The following is a 12,937-nucleotide window of genomic DNA, read 5'->3' as shown; positions in this document are numbered from 1 at the left end:
GAATGGAAACCAATTTTGCAGTGCTAAGAAGCCCATACTCAGCAAATGAATAATAAACCATGATAATGAAGCCTTTCAAATTACATCAGTGCTTTGAAGAATTTATATACAAGTGGGGGAGCAAGGGAGAATTCCTCTAAGTTCAATTATATCGTAGGATAAATAAAATATTCTAACATCAGGCTTCTCCATTCACATCACAATGCATTAGCTACTTCTTGTAGCGGTTACACAACACATGACAGTGCAGTTCCCAAGACTTCAGACAATGTCAATAAATACAGGAAAGAATTTTTTTCAACACACCGACCAGAATGCATAATGAATAATCAGACATGTTTCAAATTAATTCTCAGAGGAAATAGTTAACTAATAACCTTTTCACAGAGTGCACAGAAGCAATGTGTAGGCCAGCTATATGAAATGGCAACTGATGTTAAACACGCCAAATTTCAATAGGCTTCATCCTATCATGGGAAACTATACATCTGCCAATACATTCACAGGTGGAAAGATCTAGGTTGTTATCTTGCCAACCCAAAGTATTTCACTGCAACAGGAGACAATACACAAAAGACAGACCATACAAAAGGCGTAAACTATTTACAACAGGAAATCAAGGAAAGATTATATTAACATGATATGTGAAAGTCAATTTACTCCATAACAGTGACCCAAATTAAAAAAAAAAAAAAAAAAGGTAAAGATTTCTAACACTGGTGGCAAAGCTAAAATAGACATACTACCCTAATACTCAAGATTCAAATGCCTTTTAAAGAAGAAAATATGCCCAGACTGATATGGACACACATAAATGTGATGTGTAAAATAAAAGAAAACAAGACAGAGATCTCATTTCTTTTATAAGGAATGCGTATTTTTTTATTTCCTCTGCTAAGTATGTCATCACTGTAGGGTAAAGCCAAAAATATCCAGATGTTTTGATAGGAAAGATTAAGAATAATCTTGCTGATGATCAAATTTTGTTTTTCCAGAAGACAATGTTAAAAATTGAGGCTGCCAGCAGCTTTAGAAACCTACTCATTTAGAATTACTCCAACAACTTCCTTACAGATAATGCCTTTGTTATATTTTTTTAAAAAAGGGAACACAGCAGTTTTACAATTCATTAAGCTGCTTCTCAGCCACACATAAGCTGACAATTCTCAGTCACATTCCCTAAAGATTTGCAGAAGTCTAAAATATTTCTGCTTCAATTATATAAACTGAGTAATTTGAAAACAAACAAACAAAAAGTAATGATAAGTATCTTATAAGAATGCCATGTAAAGAAATCTCATCTGTGTTGCTGATCAGTTATGTTGCTAGTATACAAAATACCACACCTATACAAACACACAGCATACTTAAGGGAAACAAAGAAACAAAAGACAAAAACAAAGGAAAACACTCACCCTTGCTCCAGTTGCACCCAATGATCACAAAACAGGTAGACCATTTACATATTCAAGCAACCGAAGGAAAGGCCAACCTTCCTTAGGAAATAAAAATCCCAGAGGAAATGAAAGTGGAAATGAAAGTAAGGGAAAAAGGCATTTGGCTCTACACCCTAAGAATTGCCTACAGCAGCATATTACAGACAAGTCCCTGGAGTCTGGCTGAGCTTCAACAGTGGCAGCATTACACCATAAATATTGGGTCATCAGTGGCGTAGTTGGCTGATTAAGAGATGAGGTAATGTATTTACTTATTTTAGTAAGAAACTGCACAAAATGCAGCCATACAACCTGGCATACAGAGAATTTTTGTACAGATATCAAATAAAGCAAAACACTGAAATCAATCATTTAATTAGAAGGAAATACAAGTGACTGAGAGACTTCAAGGAGATTGCATCTTACCTATTTGCATAGAACACAGAGCAAACCAAACTAATCACACCACCATCCCCAAAAGACCCAAATCGCAAACAATAAATTCATATTTGTTCCAGTAATACCACACGAGAAGGACTTTTCTTGTTAATGAAGAATTATCTACAGGCCAGGTGTGGTAGCTCTTAAAAAAACATTGTTACTGGTTTTAGACTGTGGATAATATTAATGCTTAGCATGGATAAAAATAGTAGTTTTCTTTGCACAGCATACCCATGCAGCTGTACAGAGGCTTGCTTCACAACTCTTCATAATCGCAGGATCCCTTCGCAAACACCATCCTCATATGCACCTTCCCATAATCGAAAATTTTTATTCTCTTGACTCCTACTTTAAATTTCTCCTCTTACATCTCCAAACTAGGTAAGATGAACAACCTTTACATGTTGACCAACCTCCCCCCCCCCCCCCCCTTTAAGGCCACAAAAAAACAGTTGACTTTTTTATGGCAGTGTATCTGGAGAAATGCTACCCTATGAGACTGGCTAAGTAGTGACAACTTCTGAAATGTAGCAGTATATAAAAAAAAAATTAAAACTTTGCTTCACAGAAAGTTACTCACCACTTCAAAATTGAAGGACTAAATCCTACCTACATGCTGACTACAGATACCTGCTTAGTAAAATTTCAATGGAGGGATGTTACTAAAAGAAATTTCAGCTATTTTACCTCTCAAGAGTAATGCACAAAGTATTTTTGGCACAATGCTACAAGTATTTTCCAGCGTAGCAGAATGTAGAATTTCATCAGCTCTGACATCCTTTTGATTGAGGCAGTATGGATTTCATCATTAATAGAAGAGGCACAAATAATCCTACGTAATTTACAAGTCCAGTGTAAACAATAAGAAGGGGGTATTAATAATTATTTTAAACACACAAAGAATGTAAACAATCTTAACCTGCAAGATTGTGCATCTTTCAAAAGTAAAAGAAAAGAAGCTGATGCATTAAAATAAGAGCTTGAGATGGCTGCAAAGCGTGATATCAAGACCAGCTTATAAATTCATTCAGCTCTGAGGTGCTCTCCCCTGGGGCAATGCTATCATTCCCTCTGTCTTGAGTTGCCTCTAATGCTTACGTGGGCACATTATAAGCCAGGTAAATGTCTAAATTGACTGAAAAATAACCCTCAGAAGGAGCAATTTCCAGCTGGATCTACAAGCTGAACTAACTGCTCACATATCTGCCTGATCATTAGAAGGTGTGGGAAAGCTGCTGTCAGGTGTGGAAGGTAGGACCATCCCTTTACACAGTAGTATGATCCTACATCAGCTAAAAATAACAGGAAATCACATCCTTTGTAAGACAGTACAGACGAGTTTTAAAACCCTCTTATCCTTATGAAAATGCCTGCAATCAAAATCTGGCACCAAAACGCTTCAATAGTGTATACAAGAATAAACAGGTAGCAAAAGTTTCAAAAAAGATTATCTGTGTCTTTGTAAGAGCTAGATCCAAGTTTTATGTATTTATTCCTTGAACCCTTAAAGCCTTCCATTAGGTGTAGAATTAGACTGAAAAAATAGTTTAAAAAAAAAAAATCTGGCTCAAACACACTGTAATCATGGGGCTGAGGGGGAACAAAGCAAAACTCTGAATACATTATAAATGAGATATGATAATTACAAAGAAAGAACACAAACCACTGCTTTGTTTCTGGGTAATGTACTTAATATCCTTCCACACAAAGGTAAATATTATTTGTTTTGAGCTACTGCCTAGAGGCCTCAGGCATCAGGGCCCTGTTGTGCTAGATTAGCGATTCTGAAAAGCAGCTATGAATGCCACCACTACATTAATTTCATATATTTAAGTGTTAAAACCCACTATGGATTTGCCATCATAGTAGAAAAAAAAATTAGATCAATAATATAAAATACTCTACACATATTACTAAAGGATGTTTCGAATTTAAAGCACTTAAAGCTTAAGTAAGGATCTGGAATCAGGGAAATGAGGAGACAGATGTGTGGGCAGGACTGACAAACTTAGGATTTGCAGTTTCCACCTCACATCCCTGCAAATAAATTAACCACAAAAATATTACCAATTAGTGTTCAGAAATTATGGATTTGATTTTTTTTCATAAAATGACAAAAATTAATAATGTGTATTTCTTCCACAGGGTCCCTGAAAGTAATTACAGATCACATAGGCTCAGAAGAAGCTCAGATGCTTTGGATTCTCAATGGCAGCAACAAAAGAGAAAAGAATGGACTGTCAAACATTAAATGAAGAGGAAGAGAAGATGGAAATTTAAGGCAACTTAATACAAGCCCCTATAGAGTGAAGGAAAGTAAAACAAGACAGCAAATATGAAGAAACTATATAGGAAGTCCCTCTACACAATCAGTAAGAAAGAATAAAAAGACAGAACTAATAGGCTCAGTAATAGACTTTTGAGTAAAACTGTATAAACATCATTTGAATGTGTCCTTCATTATCTCAGAACAAGTCCAAACATCTAAAACAGTGCTGATAATGTAAATCAATACATATATATAGCCTGTGTGCAAGAAACAGCAAAAGATAATTTCTTCCTATAATATGACCCAGCAGGAGTATCTTCAGTATCAAGTAACCAAGACAGCCACCTGTCCCAGTGGTGAGTTACACAAGACAAAAAAAAGTAAAATACTTATCACCTGCTGAAAATAATCGTTTCCTATTAAAAGCCATTACATTGTCAAAAGTCATTATAACTTTCCTAGAATTTCATTAGGCATTAAGAAGGAAATACCCATTAAGAAGGAAATGAAGGAGAGAAGTTCCTTGTACTGGATAATTTGCATAAAAAATTATTATTATACAACATGTATTTGCTGTATGTCATTTTAGACTAACATCCAAATTTTTAGTTCAGTTAAGACAAAAATGTTTCCTTCACATAAACAGTCTACATTCAAAATATCGTTGAAGAACATAAGAGTTAAACCAAAGGTCCACCTAGACCAACATCCCACCTGGAACTAATGCTGGATTGCTAAGGAACAGCATCAGAACAGGGAAACTCTGAATGACATTTTCTAGATGATCCCCCAACTATTAAGAACATATGAGTCCTGAACCAGGAGTGGTTTTGTTTCAATAGCCTTTCCATCATTTTGTTTTCTTCTCTGTATTTATCCAGAGGTTGTTTTGTTTGTTTAATGTAAACCAAGAGCAACCATATTGTCTTGTAACAGGGTATTTTACAGTGTGACTACTTCCCATGTGGAAATGACTCCGTTTGCTTGGCACCCTTTGGAACCTGGTATCTACAGGGCTTGTCTGATGACACCTAGCCCATACTGGAGGAAGCAGTTACTCAAGTAATAAAATTTTCTGAAGCTTCTACACTTCTCATGGTAGGCTGGTCTCAATGTAACCATTCTTACTATTGGAAATATGTCCTTTATTTTTAATATACCAATTTCCATGGGTTTAACTGGAGCATTTTATTAAAGAAAATGCAAAAAAGATAAGGGCATGCTTTGCTACCCAATTTACTATTCATTTGAAAGTACAGAGGTGGCACAATCAGGTCATTTTTCAAATCGCAGAGGACAAGGATGCATTCTTTACTTATTGCAATTGAAGGTCTCTCTCCAATTCTCATGAGCTTTATAGATCTCCTCTGTGCCCTCTTCTAGTTTTCAATTTTCTTTTTAAGCTGCAGAAAAACTGGACATAAGCATTATCTTCTGCCTTATAAACATCACGTATAAAATGTATGTTTACAGATTCATATTTTATCTTTCTGTTATCACACATACAAAATTCTCACTAGCTCCTACTGACATAGCATGACACAGAAAGTCCCTTTTGAATTGTGGGCTTCTATGATTCCTGCACATTTTCAGCATCCATGCTTTTGAAGAGCGAGATCCTCATTGTATAAATTTGGTCTCCATTTCTTGTTCAAATGTACATAATCCTGGATTTTATTTCAGTGGGTCCTAATAACCATGTAATTCAAGTCATACTGTGCAACTGCCCTATTACTATCATTTGACATTCTTCCTAAATCATGTATTTTCCAATGCATAATGGTAAGGTTTTTTCTGACAGTTCTGTGAAAAGGAATATTTCACCTTTGACATGATGAAAAGTTCTGGAATAATAAAATAGAAAAGTGCATTTAGTGTGTTTTTAAATAAAATATTCATAACATTATACAAATGTCACTAAACCAAACAGATGCATAAGCAGTCTTGATTCAGGTAAATGACATATTAGCATGAACAATAATAAAAAATGCGTAAGGAGTAAGAAGCCTATTTAATGAAAAAACATAGAAATGTTTCCATATGTTTTATGAAGTATTCTTTACCCTTTAAATGAGCACATTCAGATTTAGTCTTTGGCTTTGTTTCAGAGAAACCCCATCTGTACACTACATCGCTTACAGGCACATCTCAGTCATGCAATAGCTATGTCACAGCTCATATATCAAATAAAAATCACATTCAAGGCCACACAACCTTATATACCCAAAGTCTTCCATCCTATTTAAAGTAATCCTAAGAGAGCTCTTATTGCACCTCACTGCTGATGTCACATGACTTTTGTTGGGAAACAGAGTCCTACAACCGAAATATCAAACAGTTCTTAACACAGATGAGAATGATCTAAAGGACAATTCTATTGTACTTATATATTCTGGAAGTCTTTTTTTTTTTTTTTTAAACAAAGAAACAGGTGTGGAACTAAAAGTATAAAAATAGTAGCACTGCACAACATTATGTTGTACCGTGAAAAGCAGGATAAAACACAGACAACTCACAGAAGGCTTAAGGAATTCATCTGACACATTTAGATTCAAAGCTAATAAGGTTGATTGCCCACATCAAGGACAGAAAGTGAAGAAGTTGTTATTTTACCTTCCCAACATCAAAGGTTTCAGTACCAGAATAATCTCATCTCAAACCCAACAGCAAGGATAACTAAGTCAAAAGGCTTCTATCCACATTACATGGCAGTCCATAAACCCGTTAACTTTTGTAGCAAGGAAATAGTATGAACGGCCATGTTAGAAATCTTTGAAATCATGCAAACCCAAGCCATCTCCTCCACAGAACACCTTGAGCAAGCAGACTGCTGCTGAAACATTTCTCTATTTTTTTTTTCTTTTCATTATTGTCAGGAAGTTTCCTTTGCCAAAGAGAAATTGTGCAAAACAGAAAAAATATCTGAGGTAGTTAGCTAAATACAAATGCCTCACAATGGAAACCAGCTACCTTCAATTAAAAAACAGATTCATTCTTGCCAATGCTCAGAATTCCAATGTATCTCTGAATTACTGATGATACATATAAAGATGATTATTCAATAGTTGTTTCTCAATAACTTCCTAAGAAGGTAAAGAATGTTTCCAGCAGCATATGAAATAGCTGAGTCACTATAAAACAGAGTATGTTTGTTACTTTGGGGATTTTTTGATTTTAAAGATTACACTGATGAATGACATGGCAATCATCAGGAAATATTACATTTATTTAACTTCAAACAGTTTCAAGGGGTTTATCCTAACAGCATTTAATAACTTGTATTTAAAACAATTAGTAAAGCAAAAGAAAGATGAGCCAACTTCTGTAACACTTCACAGTCTGCAAGCTTTGTAAACTTTTCTTATGATTTGGTATTGTAAGCCTGGATTCTCATAATACTGATGAAATATTTCATTTTTCAATCACTACTCACTACAGATAAACCTACTAGGATAATATGCAACAGAATGGACAAAAGCCTCATATAAAAACATATACACAACAAGATACAAATTATATATAAACCAAGAGCAAAATACACAACTTCAGCTAGCACCAAAAGCTAACAAGCGTCAACTGCATTAAATAGGCACAGTCTGATCAAGAGGATAATTCAGAAATCAGCTGACTCCAGTTAGAGATCTGGAGAAGTAACATTTCAAACAGAAAATAATTTGTGAAGCATCAAGTAACACAGAATGAAAAGGAGAAGAAGGAAGCCTTGTGGTCATCAAGCCTCAATCCTCTTAAACTAGAGGCCACAGGACTCCCCTCCTGTATTTAAACAGCAGCATGAATCTATCAAAAAAACCCTGCAGTCTCAGTACATTGTTGCAGTCATTAACTATTGCCAACATAAAAAAGCATCTTTTAACGAATTCGTTTTGGCTGCTAGAACATGTTACATCTCAACTTGCTAGACAGAAAAGTTTCATTTTGAATACATGATGCAGTTGCCTCAAATACCAGTACATTTGCGTCCTACAAAGCAACTCTTCCAGGCTTGCAAGTAATTTCTGTTACGAGTAGCATCTCCCACTCCAAAGTCCACATCAGCCTTAAGATCAGTGGCTTTTCGAATGCCAAAATAATGACTTGAACAGCATTCAGTCAAGCTGTTCTTCAAGGCTTCTGGCAGGACAAGACAACATACAGCGCTAATCTGATGTAGGACAACCATGGAGCCATTTCTCAGCATTATGCTTTTTTTGTTTATATGCTTAAAATCAGTGAAAGCCAAGACAAAAAAATAGCAGAGAATGAAAAGATATTTCCCACTTGAATACAAAGACTTTTCCAAAAGGGTATATATGTATTTAATATAGGTAAAAGAAAAAGTGAACTACAGAAATTATAAATATTTTAACTTTTTGTTTAAATTATAATTCAGTGGCTTACGTAAAGATGAAAGCATCCTGACACTATGGCCAGCAAGTGTGTGAGTGCCACTTGGTAAGCTGTGTCCAAAGGGGAAGCACCCAGAAGGCTACTTTGGCTCTGACTGTGATTTTAAGCGCAACTGCACTAAGAAGTCATTTTCTAATTGACTAAAACTAAAAAAGCTCTGTACTACCTCAATAAAATAGAATGTGACACCTAAGAATAGAAGAAAATTGAAGTGAGTTTTACAGAAATGAAGGGCATATCTTTTCCGTTTAGATTATGAGATGCTAGAAAGACCTCTACTGACTACAATTAATTAAACAACATATTATTAATGAAAAAAGTTTCAAAACAACAATAAAGAAAAGTCAGAGTTGGTTAAAAAGATTTACCCTATAGTTCATGGCCCTATTTTACCTATTGTATCTGCTCATCATTTTTCACTACCATTTTGGGCAGTAATTGCAAGTCATACTGCAGGATAGAAAAAGAAGGAAGTAAGCCTTAGATAAGAGTTGCTTAAAAGACAATTCCTCAAATTTCAGAAAGGTTAATGAACAAATTGCAACTCTGACCTTTTTGATACAACATCTTAAACCACCACGTGAAGAAATCTGACACAATCACCATTTCATCACAGTTTCAAAGAGCACCTACCTCTGCTTGAGAAGAGCCAGTATTCATTCCCACAGGTAAGTCACCAGTCACCTCAAATTCATCTCTTTCCCTTACTTTTACCACCATAATCAAATCCAAGATTCTTAGCTTCAAGAGGAGTAGCAGTCTACCAACAGCTGTAGTCCTGCTCACTGATGCAGAGAACATTCACATATTAGGGCTCTCCTCCTTCATTATTCTCCGTATTTCATGCTACTGGATCATAACATCAGCCTGGGCTGAGGCCAGCTCTGTCCTAGCTGGGACCCCCCAGCAGTCTGGAAGTGGGGCCCAAGAGGACCCCCCCTTTTTACCTGCCCTGGTTGCTATCACAATGGGCAACAGCAGGGTGTCACACAAAGCTCCTCAGGAGCTGCCCTGGAAGAGTGAATCACACTACTCTGCAAGTGCTGGGTGTCAGCATTGGATTCCCCTTTGCCACCCCTCCCCCAGGCAGAAGAAACCCAGAAACCCAAATCTCCTCTTGCACCATCGGCTCTTTTCAATATCCCAACACCTCAAACAATTCCTTTTTTCTGCCATTCTTTGTAAAGTTTTCAAACTGAGTTCTGCAGTATTTATGTGATCTATCCCAAGCTTATACTTTCATAAATGAAGTGTGGACTGGAATTCCAAATAGATAATACTCAGGCATATACTGAGGCTGGCATATTAAAGCTTCAAGTTTCCCCGTTCTTTATGGCAGAAACTTTTAAAGTACTATAAATGCCTAGGAAGTAAACATGTTACCAGAATATGTTCAATTATAGTCAAAAAACTGAGAGTGAAACACTGAAAGAACAGACTGCAAAGGATATTAAGGAATGTGATACGTGCACATAGAGAAATTGTTATTCTACACACAGAGAAATCTTATTGTATTACAGCAAACAAGAATTTCAAGGGAAAACTAAAGAAAATCTCACAAAGAACTAATTAATATACAGATACTCATGCCATTTTGAAAGCCTAAGAACAAAGCCACCTTGTGCAATAAAACATAGTCTCATGTTCACCCTGGAAGCATTTGTACAGTTAAATGGGTTCCAGAAAGGATTGGGCAATATTATAGAAACCTAAATGACAATCTTCATAACTCAGACCAGCTTCAGAATGTAACAGGGAGGGAAATACACAAATTTAGTTCTCTAGAAAATCATCTATTTTACTTGTACATGTACTTCAAGGTATTCTGTTATAAAGTCTGCAGCTTCCTTTTCTGCAGCCCAATTTTCTCATCAAATGCTACCATAGCAAATGCAGCATCTGACTGAATGCTTGATAGATGAATATTTGAAAAAAAAAAAAAAAAGTTTTTCAGTGAATGATCTGAACTGTATTTCTTTCTTTTATCTCACAACCATACGTGTGGACTTTTCAGTGCTTTCTGCAATGCCCTAAAAACTGATCACCAGCTCTTTTCTGTTGATCATTTTCCCCTCCAGTTTTTAAGTTAGAACAGTTCTTTACTGACATTGTTAGAAAGAAATTCCCCCAAAGGTTTATACTCAAACTTGGACAAATCATTCAAGTAAAGGTAGCAAGTGAATTGGGAGGGCTTGAGATGGGAAGACTGAGATCATGCCAATAGTTTGGTCCAGTACTACTCTCTTTTCTAGCTAGTTTTTTTTCCTGTATTTAGGGAACATTCTGTACATGCAAAGAGAGTTTTTCAAGCCTTTGTGCAAATTTACAGAAGGCAAATTTTATGAATTAAACAAGTAGTTGTTCTTATTGCTGAATATGGTAGAGGTACTATCTTGGTGATAAGCACAAATCTGCTGGCAAGCTGTGTTTCATTGATAACATATGGGATACTGCAACATATGAATAGATAGCAGCATAAAAGTTTTCCCAGTGGGAAAGTAGCCTGGACATGAAGTACACATCAAAGCAAGTTTTATAAAAAGCTCTCTTGAAAGACAGAAGATCAAGTGCTTAGCACTTTGGTGATCACAACCACCTCATCTAAGCCCAGTGGATGGAATACAGAGTTAACTGATGAAACCAGGAGCTATGAGAGCTATAGCAAGAGGCAATCATATGAGCTTTCAACAGAGCTGCAAATGCCGTTATGTCAGTGCCTCAAAGCTTTGCTTTAAAGTTTACAGTCAGTCTAAACACAGTAGACATAAATATCTATGGGCTCCTAATGTCTCTGAAGTGAGCTGGTTTGTTGGCACAAACAGCACATTTTTAGATGGAATTTCCTAAGACCATGCCCAGAATAGTGCAGTTCACCCTTCTGAACTGTACGTTATCTTCGTTATAACACAATTTCACAGCATTTGAAAAGCTGTTGAATACATGCAGAAACTACATTCTTTGGAAGCTAAGTGGGACTCTAAAAGAATCTGCAAAAAGATTAATTATAATAGATATCTAACAGGTGGTTTAGAGTGTATACCCTACAATTCTAAACTTGCCAGTCAGACATTTACTGCCAAGAGCATACCAAGCACACGGTCATAACTACTTAGAACAGCATATATTCACTGTCAAGCAATCATACAAAAATTGCATTTAAATCCTGGGAAGCATGAAAGACAGTACAACTGGTTTAAAGAAAAAAAAAAAATTATCCTCCCTGTTACCAATTCCTTGGTTTGTAACAGACCATAACAAAAAAACCCTTTTGCTTTGGTATGTTTTGGGTGGAAGGGAAGAAGAGACTTTGTTCCCTTCTGGCAGGCAGAGCTGCCACTCATCTCCACTCTCCTGAGTAAAAATGGACTCCTCTCTGACAGCAAATTACAACAGACTCATGCGATGTCCAAAGTGTTGCTGAAAAACACCTATTTATTCTTAACTGTAGTCATCCTTTGGAAGTATAAAAGTATGAAACCTTCTCTTTTACCAAGAAAACAACTAAACCAGGCTTTTATTTAACTCCTCCTTTTGCTGACACTCACTGCAGATGGACAGCTGACTAATTCTTCACACTGGTAACAAATGTGAAGGTACTCAAAAAAGAGTATAATTCTGCATCCCAAAATTTAATTGGGGTCTGGATTTCTGAGATGGTAAGTTGGTATACATGTTAAAGGAGAGCAACAGAATTTAACATAGTCCTTTGACAGCCAAAATATCAGAAAATACAAAGTCAGAAAGCTGAATGGACCCAGCTATCAAACAGTGGGGTACAACCACATTTGGAGGATGGTTTGTTGCTATCTGAACTGAAACCAGAAGACATCAAATAGTTTCTGAGTACGATCCACTGAGCTCACACTAAACAGGCTGATACAAAGATACCAGAGAAGGGATTTTTCAGGAAAGATTTTCTTTGAGAAGACAGTAAAAAGAAAAACAATCCAGAAGATAGATGAAAATGGAAGTCTCGAGGACTCCCCAACTTCCTAAAATAGTAAGTTGGGACAGCTCTTTAAATCAGCACAGAAACTCTTCTTGGTCAGCTTGTAGTAAAGCATGTGACTGGTTTATTAGTATTTTTACTTGTTATTACTTTTCTTCAGAAACTTTTCTCCAGTAATTCCAATTACTAAAATATCTAGTTTAAGATGACTTGGCTACATCACAAATCTGAGATTACATATCAGAAAATGAAAAATGCTAACTAATACAAGAATAAAATAGTTGGTATAACAAAATTGCCGTATCCAGCTGTGGTATGTCAAGCAAGCCAGGTGAAAACAAGAGATCTAACATAAGAAGGGAACTCAAAGCTTCTGCAGAGATGCAAGGATATATCACTAGCTTCTATAAAGTTGGGATTCTCACACCTTCCTCT

At 36.1% G+C, this 12,937-nt stretch overlaps 1 protein-coding gene across 13 annotated transcripts in view; it reads right to left on the bottom strand.

Moving 5' to 3' along the window:
* Positions 1-12,937, bottom strand: part of VPS13B (vacuolar protein sorting 13 homolog B) — a 488,999-nt gene that overhangs the window by 350,776 nt on the left and 125,286 nt on the right. The window contains exon 18 of one of the 13 annotated variants that reach the window (XM_075023687.1): positions 379-1,496. The exons of 11 other annotated variants lie outside the window; for them this stretch is intronic. In XM_075023687.1, coding sequence (XP_074879788.1) covers positions 1,468-1,496 — 29 coding nt within the window. In that variant the 3' untranslated portion in view covers positions 379-1,467. Of the gene's footprint in view, positions 1-378; positions 1,497-4,935; positions 5,991-12,937 lie in introns of those variants that run through there. One more of the 13 variants, XM_075023685.1, reaches the window with a different exon arrangement.

This window comes from Buteo buteo, chromosome 3, assembly GCF_964188355.1.
Source record: "Buteo buteo chromosome 3, bButBut1.hap1.1, whole genome shotgun sequence".
NCBI classification, from domain to species: domain Eukaryota; kingdom Metazoa; phylum Chordata; class Aves; order Accipitriformes; family Accipitridae; genus Buteo; species Buteo buteo.
The sequence above is the reverse complement of the archived record's forward strand: the minus strand, read 5'-3'. Positions and strand labels throughout refer to the sequence as shown.